Raw genomic sequence first — 12,167 nt, 5'->3', positions numbered from 1 at the left:
TAATTGTTGCTCTTTCTGCAGAGAAATCATTTGTTTTATATCCTTAACATGGCACAGAAGATACTCAATATTTTGTATAGCCATTTTCAAGAAGGTGCATGCTAGTGATCCAACTTCACACGTGAGTTTCTGCTTCTCTCCCGGTTTACCAGGAACCCCTGAGTACATCACTGAACAGGCCAGAGATTCAGACATCTGACTATTCAAAATTGGGGCGTTTCGGGACCCTACACCTGGCTTTTCAAGCACTTCACCAATTTATAGAAGAAACTGGGCGCTTGCCTCGTCCAAGGGCAAAGGTAAGGCTCACCCTGTTTCCTTCTCAGATTGTTCTAGTGAGAGAATGTCTTGGGATGCTAGAGAAGAGCATTGGAGAGGAAAATGTGCTGTGATGCGCTTCCTAAAAGCTTTCCATGTAGTTTATTGGCAGCTGTGTTTTTACAGCACTTCTATTCCCGCCAGTAACTAGATAGTGTAAATCCCTGATTTGCTAATTTCCCAGATATTAACTTTAGAATGCCTCAATATGCTGGTTGCTCAGATTGTGTCTGCTGACACTCTCCATTGGTCTTCAGTAGAGACTGGGCATTGGTGATTCTTCAATATTCTTTCTTATTGTGGATTTTCCACCAAACATTCTGGCATTCTTTAACTACCCCCCTGCTCAATTGTTACCCTTGAGGTTGGTGCCTAAGATAATTTCTGCATATTAGAGATTGTGGTGGTAAACCATTGATAATCTGGCTTGCTGATAGACCGCCACATGAAATTATTTAGTTTACTTGATGATTTCATTTGTAACATATCTCTTTTAATGTATCACAGTTTTAAATTTGGAATTCTCTGTGGGCCACAATGCTAACTTTGTGATTTTGGAAAAATGTACCCGGCTTTTCTGTTCTTGTCTAGGATTGCTGCACATCCTCAGTCTGTTTGTCTGATCAAATATCCCCAATAAACAAACTAATTATCTCATTTGATACATTGAGGCAATTTCTGTGTACCCACCATTGCTAGGTTTTGCTAGACTTCATCCTTGGATATGAATGATTCATCACTCAGGGCATCTAAGTTCACAACATATTGCATCCACTTGCTCACGATCTTCTCAGGCAGATGCAGAGAGGCTTCTAGAGCTAACCCGAATCATCAATGAGAATGCCCCTGAAGATGTCCACCAGGACCCGCTGGATGAGAACCTGGTGCGGACATTCTCCTACGTGAGTGCCGGAGACCTGAACCCCATCAATGCTTTTCTGGGAGGAGTGGCGGCTCAGGAGGTCATGAAGGTGAGGACCAGTACTCATGTTAATTTCACCATCCAAGTTCTGAATTAGGGTTGTGTGCCTTTTTTCGACCAGAAAGTGATCGACTTGTATTCTGCTTGATCCCCATGATATGATATGATATGATATGGCATTTGTAACGCGCCTATACACAAGTGTTTCAAGGCGCGACGAGGCAGGGAGGGGGGAACAAGGGGAGACAGACAGCGATCCTACTAGGCCAGGTGTCATTCAGACCGCGCAAGTGCATGGGTGGGGGGGACGGGAAAAGTGCAAGAGGGAAGGGAGAGAGGAAAGTGCAATACAGGGTTAGTAATAAAAGAGGGCCAGCTAGTGGCAAGTGCAAGATAAGTGCAGAACAAGTGCTGGGGGGGGCGCTGTAGGGATACAGAGACAGTCCCGCAGTGCAGGGGTAGCAAGGAAGGCAGTGCAGGGGAAAGTGGCTGGGCCAAGGACCAGGGTTAGTGAGTGGCCCAGTTGCTGATTCAGTACAGTATCAGTGGTTTAGCAGGGGGGAGGGGGAGAGAAAGCAGAAGCAAAGAGGAAGGTTTTGAGGTGCTTCCGGATCCGGAGATGGTTCTCCTCAAGTTTCAGGGAGGCAGGAAGGCTGTTCCAGAGGGAGGCCCCTGCGGCGGAGAGAGATCTCCCCCCAACTCGTTGCTTGGAGAAGCGGCTGACCCTGAGGGAGTTGGAGGTGGAAGAGCAAAGTGCTCGAGAAGGAAGATATTTAGGAAGGGAGAGTTGAAGGTATTTTGGCCCCAGGCCCCAGAAGGCCTTGTGGACAATGCAGAGGGTTTTGAACTTAATCCTCGCAGCCACAGGGAGCCAGTGTAGCGCTTTCAGTCCTGGAGAGATACGGTCCCTGGGCTTGAGGCCAAGGACAAGTCTCGCAGTCCTGTTCTGGATAAGTTGCAGAGGGCGGAGAGTAGGGGCAGGCAGATTTAGATAGAGGCTGTTACAGTAGTCCAGCTTCGAGAGAACCAGGGCTCTGGAGACAGTGAGCTTCTGGGGGAAGGAGAGGAAAGGAAGGATACCTCTGAGGAGGTGCAGCTGGTAGTGTGACTTCTTAGAAACGTCAGAAATGTGAGGAGAGAAGGAGAGTGTGGAGTCGAAGATGACCCCGAGGTTTTTTGCCTTGCAGGTAGGAACAGGAGGAGGGCCAAGAGAGGCCGGCCAGAGAGCTGAAGGGAAGGAGGGAGTGGGTGTGCCGATGAGTAGAATCTCAGTCTTACTGGCATTAAGGCAGAGGTCGTTGGCGGCACACCATTCCTGGATAGCAGAGAGACAGTCAGAGATGAGGGAAGGAGAAGAGGAGGCCGAGGGTAGCCTGAAAATGAGCTGGGTATCATCCGCATAGCACTGAAAGTTGGGGCAGAGAGCAGCGATGCGGTGGGCGAGAAGTGCCAGATACTGGTTAAACAGCCAGGGGGAGAGGTTAGAACCCTGGGGGACACCACAGGTAGAGAAAAAGATATCAGACAGGAAAGACCCCAGTTGGACCTGGGAGGGTCGATTAGAGAGGAAAGAGGTCAGCCAAGCCAGAGCCAGACCAGTGATACCCAGGTTATCACAGAGATGGTTGAGCAGGATGGTATGGTTGACAGTATCAAAGGCAGAAGAGAGGTCAAGTAAAATGAGAACACATGGAATATTAGAGTCAAGGTTTGAGAGCAGGTCCTCACGGATGTTCAGGAGAGCATTTTCCGTGCCTCTGGCAGCTCTGAAGCCAGACTGATGGTCGTGAAGGCTACCAACAGATTCAGCATGGAGATTAAGCTGGGAGATGGCAAGTTTCTTCAGGAGCTTGCCCAGGAAAGGAGTGATAGAGATAGGGCGATAGTTAGCTGGGCATGACGGGTCGGAAGAGGGTTTCTTAAGAAGGGGATGCACAAGGGAGTGCTTGAGAGGGGATGGGAAGACTCCAGAGGCGAAGGAGTGATTGCAGAAGTCAGCAAGGGCAGGAGCCAAGGAGTCGATGTGGTCCTTAATAGTTTTGGAGGAGCAGGCGTGGACCTGTGCTGACAAGACTTTCATAGATCAGACTTGTCTCAAAACCTCATCAGTGGAAAAAAGGGGAAAGGCAGAGAAGGAGAGAGGAGGGGTGGCTGCAGAAGGGCCAGAGGATGGGCAGGGAATAGAGGGGGGAGGTGATGGGAGGAGAGTGAGGACAGGATGTCCTGAGTTTTAGAAATGAAGTTCGAGGCCAGTGCCGCACAGAGGGCCTGGGAGGGGACAGGAGAGGTAGAGACTGCAGCAGAGTTGGCCAGCTCCTTGCAGATTTTAAAGAGTTCAGCCGAATTGTTAGATGCCACAGTGATGCGGGCTTGGATAAGGGCTCTCTTCTTGGTGAGAACGGAGAGCCTGTATTGCCTTTGGAGCAGGCGACAGGCCAGTTTGTCAGAGGATGAACATGAAGCGCGCCATTTCCTCTCTGCCACCCTGCACAAGCGTTTAACGGTGACTAAATCTGAGTCATACCAGGAGTTACATTTGGCTTTGGGCTTCAGGCAGATTCTCATGGCAGGGGCAAGGGTATCAAGAGTAACAGATATAGCAGAGTAGAGAGTGGAGAGGGTTGTGTCAGGGTGGAAGTCAGCCGACGGGGGAAGAGGGGGCGAGAAGGTGGCAGCGAAAGCCTCAACTGACACACGCTTCATGGGTCGAATGACCGAGAAGGAAGATGGCAGTGATGAGGGTGGCTTTGCCTGTGGGGTAGGGAGGGTGAGGTGGGAGGAGAGGAGAAAGTGATCACTCCAGGAGAGAGGAGTGGAGAGAGGGACAGAGAGGGGAAGGTCAGAAGAGATCAGGGCATCGAGAGTGTGCCCAGCAGAATGGGTTGGCCCAGACGGGAGAATAGAGAGCGAGAGAGAGTCGCAGAGGTCACGAAAGAGTCTAGAGGGGGGACAGGATGCATCCAGGTGGATGTTGAAGTCTCCAAGAAAGAGGAGTTGAGTGGTTGAGGACAGGAGTGAGGAGGAGAGGTCCGCCCACTCGGAGAGGAAGGAGGAAAATTGACCAGGTGGCCGATAGATAGTAGCCACGGTAAGGGAATGGCTAGGAGAGAGGGAGAGTCGGCAGACAAGACATTCAAAAGAGGAGTATGTCTGCGTAGGAATAGCAGTGGCAGGAATCCACTCAGGGAAGATAAGGGCCACACCCCCCCAGCACGGTTGGGCCTGGGCACGGAGAGGATCTTGTAGCCGTCGGGTAGGAGTGTGTCAAAGCTGGTGACAGAGCTGGCCGTGAACCATGTCTCAGTGAGACCGAGTACGTCAAGGTCCAGTTCCTCAAGAAGGCGGCAGATATCAGAGGAATGTTTGACGGCAGAGCGAGAGTTAAGAGTGGCAATGTGGAGAAGGTTGCCATCTTTGAAGGACAACCGGGGAGGGGTACAGATCAGAGGTACGCCCTGCGGAGGAGAAGAAGGAGCACGGGAGGGGGCAGTGAGGGAGGGTAGAGGCAAGGTAGCCGAGGACAGAGGAGGGGGGATAGAAGGAGAGGAAAGGAAGTTGATGAGGCGCGGGAAACGTCTATCAAAGAGGAGAAGGTTGGCCTGAGGGCCTTGGACCAAGACGGTCCCATTAGCGTAGACATTAATGATGGCCTTAGAGGAGTGGAAGGAGGCCAAGAGGACGTCCCAGCGGGTCCCACCATTAATGGGAGAAGAGGAGAAAGGAGAGAGAACAGAGACCATATGAAGGGTCCATAGGTCAGGTGAAGGCACGAAAAAGAGGATGTCAGTGAGAGTTTCCTTAGAGGAGGCACTGGTATAGGTGTCCACGATAGGGAGGCCTGGGTTGGAGACCAGGATGTCCTTTTTAAACTTTTTCCTACCAGATTTAGTGAGGAGAGCAGGATAGTCAATGGAGAAGCAGTTGCAGAAGATGGGAGAGATAGAGAACACCATAGAGTAGGTGAGAGAGGAGACAGGTAGAGGTACAGGAGGAGGACAGTAGCAGAGAATAGGCAGATTATGGAGCGGGTGGTAGGCAGGTTGCGTAATAGGACACGATGAAGACACACAGGCTTAGAGTTAACACAAGGACAGTTATGTGTGAGAATACCTGGAAAGGGGAAAAAAAGGCCTAGGTTTCACAAGCAATTTTAAATACTGAGACAGTGCATATTATACAAGGCGGACACACCTAAGTTTGAGAATCCTGGAAAGGGGGAAAAAGGCCTAGGTTTCACAAGCAATTTTAAATACTGAGACAGTGCATATTATACAAGGCGGACACACCTAAGTTTGAGAATCCTGGAAAGGGGGAAAAAGGCCTAGGTTTCACAAGCAATTTTAAATACTGAGACAGTGCATATTATACAAGGCGGACACACCTGAGTTTGAGAATCCTGGAAAGGGGGAAAAAGGCCTAGGTTTCACAAGCAATTTTAAATACTGAGACAGTGCATATTATACAAGGCGGACACACCTAAGTTTGAGAATCCTGGAAAGGGGGAAAAAGGCCTAGGTTTCACAAGCAATTTTAAATACTGAAACAGTGCATATTATACAAGGCGGACACACCTAAATTAGAATCCTGGAAAGGGGGAAAAAATGCCTAGGTTTCACAAGCAATTTTAAATACTGAGACAGTGCATATTATACAAGGCGGACACACCTAAGTTTGAGAATCCTGGAAAGGGGGAAAAAGGCCTAGGTTTCACAAGCAATTTTAAATACTGAGACAGTGCATATTATACAAGGCGGACACAACTAAGTTTGAGAATCCTGGAAAGGGGGAAAAAAGGCCTAGGTTTCACAAGCAATTTTAAATACTGAGACAGTGCATATTATACAAGGCGGACACACCTAAGTTTGAGAATCCTGGAAAGGGGGAAAAAGGCCTAGGTTTCACAAGCAATTTTAAATACTGAGACAGTGCATATTATACAAGGCGGACACACCTAAGTTTGAGAATCCTGGAAAGGGGGAAAAAAGGCCTAGGTTTCACAAGCAATTTTTAAATATTGAGACAGTGCATATTTTGAATTGAAATGATGCAATGAATAGACAGGAGGACAGAACCTAGAAGGGGGGAATCAGCAGGGGGAGCAAGAAGGAAGAGTGGCCTGGACCAATGGGCAGGGGGAAACAACAGGCAACAGGCGTCCCCTGCGGACACCTGCAGACACAACCAGGAGCCGCCTAAGGGAGCCGCCCTTTGCCTAGTGGGGCCTTAACCGTGAGGGGGCTGCCGGGCAGGGGCTGCCCTGGGGAGGCCGGGGATAAGGCACGATAGACCAATCAGGAGGGGGGGATGGGCATGCAGGGAGGCGGGCGGGAGGAGGGAAAGCGGAGGGAAGGGGAACAGGGACCATGGCACACGGGCCGTTAGAACAAACAAAGAAAAGAAAGTAGCCCAAGACAAGCAAAGATTTTGAAACAAGCCTCGGAGAGGCTATCACCTGGTGGAGGGCGGCGCTGTGTCCACCAGCTCAGCCAAGGGTGGAATAATTTGCTTCCTCCAACTGCACCCCCAATTATTGCCTATGAGCAGTTGCATATTGGTTGAGCGCAGGTGGCCAACATTTGCACCTGCTCGCCCCCTCCCAAAATCAAATCCCCCCACCTCTTCAATCAGAGTTGGTCATGTTAATGCTTTAAAGGATTTGATTGATAATATGTGCCAGCAGCATTTGTCTATAAATGACTCACTTCAGTCTTCATGGAGTACGTTAAATTCCTAAACATTCCAATGTATATGTTGCTTGTCCTTTCTACGGGGTCCTTGAATATGTGTCCATTTATTTACAACTCTGCTAGATTGCAGCACATTCTGGACTCAGGTCTAAACCTTTTTTGGTCTACATGTACCTTTCTCGAATGACGTTTTTATTTTCGGTACACAGTATGATTTCAATTAGAGGTTCTTAATTTTCCAGGCATTTGTTTGTTTTGATTGATTGTTTCTAGGGTTTAAATTGGTTATCATTTTTATGCCATGTATGGTAAACTTCAAATATTTGTTCAGAAATGGTGCCTGTGTGGGTATAGTGCTCTTTGTTACCTTGAGGAAGTTGAAAGGTTGATTTTTAAATTGTAACTTTACACATTTTTCATACTCTTTGAGTTGTGCATCAGCATTTAATAAGGAATTTTAAAAGCCCAAGTGTGTGCCTCTCTCAGTCTCTCTCTCTCTCTCTCTCTCTCTCTCTCTCTCTCTCTCTCTCTCTCTCTCTCTCTCTCTTTTTCTCTCTCTCTTGTTTTTTCATTTTCCACTCTCACTCTTGAAGCTTGAAGTGTCAGTCTGTAATAGAAAAGCATTGGCGCAGGTTCCATAAAATATTTCCCCACATTTGTGATTGCGACATTTGTATTTTTAAAGTTTCAAACAAATACGTTTTGGGGATGCATGTTTGCAACAATTTGTGATAAATGGTGCATTTTAATTTAATAGTTTTTTTTATAACGCACCGAATACCATACCTGAATTCGGTTTCTAAGCGCAGATCCAGGATTCAAACCTCTATTGATCTGCGTGGTTTTGCTTCCAAGACCAGCACGTTGCCCCTGTGCTATCCTCCATTCTTTTTAAAGAACGTTGGGCTCATAACATTGGCAAAAGCTATTAGCTTCACAGTGCTCCGCAAAACTGGCCCACACAAACTCCTGTTGTCATTGGATATGGAGGATGCGTACTTCCACATCCCCATTCTGAAAGGACACCGAAAGTTCCTCAGGTTCGTGGTCCAATGACGGCACTACCAGTTCAAGGCCCTCCCGTTCGGATTGAAGTCGGCACCCAGGGTGTTCACCAAGTGCCTCGCACCGGTGGTGGCGCGGCTGCGCCTGCGCCTGCAGGGGCTCCACGTCTACCCCTACCTGGACGACTGGCTCATCCGAGCAAGGACAAGGGAGCCTGCCGTGGATCACACAGCAAAGACCGTCCAGCTGCTCACGGACCTGGGATTCTCCATCAACTTTCCCAAATCCCACCTGGTCCCATCGCCAGTCGCACTGTTTCTGGGAGCCAAGCTCGACACAGTGGCGCATCTGGCCTCGCCGTCGGAGGAAAGGACAAAGGCCTTTCTGGGCAAGGTGCAGCATCTTCTGGCCACAGACGTGGCCAGGGTGAGGTCCATCAAGTCCCTCCACGGAATGATGTCCTCCTGCATATATCTCGTGTGCCTGTGCAGGCTTCGGATGCGCCCTCTGCAAGAGTTCCTCGCTGGATCCAAGCGACGGGCAGCTTCGAGGACAGGATCCCGCTCGACGAGACCTTCCGACGAGCGATCCGGTGGTGTGGCACCCGCACTCATCTGACAGCGGGCACAGACTTTCAGACCCCATCCCACCAGATAACGGTGATGACGGATGCCTCCCTGGAAGGGTGGGGAGCGCACACCGGAGAACTTCACACGAGAGGCCTTTGGCTCCCGGAGGAGAAGACGCTCCACATCAACATCCTAGAGCTCCGTGCAGTGTTCTGGGCCCTCAGGTCCTTTCTCCTGTCCCTCAAGGGCAAGGTGGTGAGAATCTTCACCGACAACACCACCACGATGTTCTACATCCGGAAGCAGGGAGGAACCAGATCCCCAGCCCTCTCCAAGGAAGCCCAGGATCTGTGGCATTGGGCCGTCGCCCAAGGGATGTTTCTGGTGCCTTTTCATCTGGCAGGGATAAAGAACACCATTGCCGACTCACTCAGCAGGGAGCTGCGCTCGTGCCACGAGTGGGAACTACGTCAGGATCAAGTGGATCGACTCTTCCGACGATGGGGAAAACCGCAGATCGACCTGTTCGCGATGGCGACGAACTCCAAGTGCCAGAGGTTCGCCAGCAGGTTTCCCCAGCCGAGGAGCATGGGCAATGCTTTCTCGTTACCCTGGGACGGCCTGTTCCTATATGCGTGCCCTCCGTTGCCGTTGCTGCTCCGACTCGTCAACCAGCTCAAGAGGTCCCGGTGCAGGATGATCCTAGTCGCACCGGCGTGGCCGAGGCAGATCTGGTTCCCGGACCTTCTGGACTTGTCAGTGTCCCCACCAGTCAAGCTACCGACAGACACGGATCTTCTCTCCAGAGAACAGGGCGCCATATTTCATCACGACCCAGAGTCGCTGAACTTGCAGGCCTGGCTCCTGCAGCACTAGAGTTTGGAGGGTATGATATCCCGGCTGACTGCAGAGAAGTCCTTGCAAAAGCCAGGGCGTCCTCAACTCTCAAGTGCTACGGACATAAGTGGAAGAGGTTCTCTGTCTGGTGCCGTGTACAGAAGATTAACCCTCTGTGGATTACAGCCCCTCAAGTGCTGCCGTACCTACTGTCGCTGGCCAAGGTTGGACTGGCTCACGCCTCCATCAAGATACATCTGGCTGCGATCTCCCGATACACCAGAACCACAGGACGGGCGTCCTTGTGGTCCCATCGCCTGGTGAAAGAATTTATGAAGGGACTGTTCTGATCGTTCCCGCCGGTGAAGGCCCCTGCCCCGGCGTGGGAACTCAACATGGTATTGACCAGGCTCATGGGGGCACCATTCGAGCCCCTGCATTTGGCACCGTTGAAATTCCTGTCGTGGAAGACTGCGTTTCTTGTGGCCATCACCTCGGCACAGCGTGTGGGAGAGATCCAGGCCCTATCCTGCAAGCCTCCATACTTGACTTTTCACGACACGAGGGTGGTGCTGAGGACGCACCCCTCTTTTATGCCCAAGGTGCCGTCGGACTTCCACCTCAATGAGCCCTTGGTGTTACCTGTTTTCTTCCCGTCGCCTTTGTCACCGGCCGAGAGGACTTTGCACTCGCTGGATGTGGCTAGAGCGCTGAAGCTTTTTGCGAACTTTGGACCTGTGAACCAAGGGAAGGCTCTCTCGAAGGCTTCCATTTCCAGATGGCTCACCGGCTGCATCACGCACTGTCATCGGTTGGCAAACCGACAGTTGCCTGGCCGTCCGAGAGCCCATTCGACCAGAGCTATCGCTGCTACCACAGCGTTCTTGTGTGGTGTGCCCCTGCTGGACATCTGCAGGGCTGCTACGTGGAGGTCGACGCACACCTTCACGAGATTCTACTGCGTCAACCGGGATTCCAGGGAGGAGTCCAGGTTCGGCCAAGCGGTGCTGAGCTACTTGTTCGCCTAAGGTGAGCCTGGTGAGGAGGTAAGAACTGCTTAATGTTGAGTTTTGATGTAATGCTTAATGTTGAGCCTTTTTTCCACCTCCCGTTGGTTGTGCATGTGTGTACTGCTATGTATTCTTATATTCATGAGCATGTGAATCCATGCCAGACCCCATGCTGGAGAAGGAACAAGTTACTTACCTGTAACTGTTGTTCTCCAGCATGGGTCTGGCATGGATTCACATGCAAACCCTTCCTCCGACCCCTCTACGGCTCTTCACTTGGTCATACTGCCACTTTGCGTGCTACCAAATCTGAAGATGGCTGCCTGAGGCGGGGCTTAGGGAGAGGGCAGTCATTGGCTGGGGGCAGTATGACCCAGAGACCAGTGATTGGTTACTACTGAGAAAGACAGATCAGAAACGAAACTGATACTGATTTTTTCTTTACCGAGGATTCCCGGCCTGACGACGGGGAATATTCATGAGCATGTGAATCCATGCCAGAACCATGCTGGAGAACAATAGTTACAGGTAAGTAACTTGTTCCTTCCTGAGAATAAAGGATGGATTTTTGTTTGGAAGCAAGAGATGTAGAGAAGAATTAAAGTATAGAAAGTCAGTGAGGGGTCAAGCATGGTAAGGGCCAATTACAGAGAGGGGAAGCATAGTACAGGGATATCAGATATGCTGAGGTGGGAGACCGGTATGAGGAGAAGGGACAGGGAAAACTGAATTTCAGTTTAGGATGAATTAAAATGTAGTAATTGGAAAATTATCCAGCATTTAGCAGCAGAAGGTCAGTCCATGATAATGACCTGAAGATGACCAGTGAAGGAAAAGAAAATGTTGGGGTCATCCACATGCAAGTGACATCTTAGACTAAAAGAAGAGATGTTTTAATTTATTTATTGGGTATTTATAATGCGCCTATACAGCCAAATGGTGTTTCAAGGCACATAACGACAAGGTACAGGGAGAACACAACAATAAGTTTCCTACTAGGTCTTGAACATTCAAAACATGTAAGTGCCATAACAAGAAAGCAGGGGAAGGGAGGGGAAGAGAGGAGGTGAAGGTAGTGGGGGGAACAGGGAAGAAGACAAACCGTACTGTTCCTACTAGGTCGTGAGCAAATTTCGGAGCATGCAAGTACAGTAACAGAAAAGAGGGGAAGGGGAAGAGTAGGATGGGATGTAACGGGAAGAAAACAAACAATAACATTCCAACTAGGTCGTGAGACAATTCGGAACGTGCAGTAACAGAAAAGAGGGGAGGGAGGAGGGGAAGAGTAGGGTGGGATGTAAAGCGATGAAGACAAAGAAAAACGTTCCTACTAGGTTGTGAGACAATTTTGAGTGTGCAAGTGCAGTAAAAGCAAGAGGGGAGAGGGGGCGGAGGGGTAATGTACGTTGGGGATGAACAGGGAAGAGGGCAAACAATAACGTCCCCAATAGGTTGTGAGACAATTGGAGGGAGCGTGCAAGTGTGGTAACAGAAATGAGGGAGGAGGGAGATGAGGCAGAGGAGGGGGAGGAGGAGAAGTCCAGGAAGGGGAGGAGGGGTGCTCAGGTGGGAGGGAAAGGAAGGGAACATTAAGTGCAAGTGAACAGGTTTACTTGCACTTTAGATGAGAGGGTGCACATGGGAGTGTTTGAGCAGAAGCAGGAAGGAGCACAGTGGCAAGGAGTGATCGCAGAGTCTGCCAAGGCTCGAGCAACGGAGGCAATGTTGTCCTAGAGAGTTCAGGAGGAGCAGGGGAACACCTTTTGGAGGTGACTCTAACAGAGTGGGGGCCCTCCAGGGACCTCACTAGGGGATGTAG

The 12,167-nt window shown here is 50.2% G+C and overlaps 1 protein-coding gene across 1 annotated transcript in view; it reads left to right on the top strand.

Annotated features, from left to right (window-relative positions):
* The window catches only part of UBA7 (ubiquitin like modifier activating enzyme 7), a 1,701,784-nt gene that overhangs the window by 248,613 nt on the left and 1,441,004 nt on the right, over positions 1-12,167 (top strand). Inside the window, exons 9-10 of the mRNA XM_069644160.1 lie at positions 153-299; positions 1,113-1,289. Coding sequence (XP_069500261.1) covers positions 153-299; positions 1,113-1,289 — 324 coding nt within the window. The remainder of the gene's footprint in view (positions 1-152; positions 300-1,112; positions 1,290-12,167) is intronic.

The sequence above is a fragment of the Ambystoma mexicanum genome, chromosome 2p (genome assembly GCF_040938575.1).
Source record: "Ambystoma mexicanum isolate Mex_15411 chromosome 2p, UKY_AmexF1_1, whole genome shotgun sequence".
NCBI classification, from domain to species: domain Eukaryota; kingdom Metazoa; phylum Chordata; class Amphibia; order Caudata; family Ambystomatidae; genus Ambystoma; species Ambystoma mexicanum.
The sequence above is the reverse complement of the archived record's forward strand: the minus strand, read 5'-3'. Positions and strand labels throughout refer to the sequence as shown.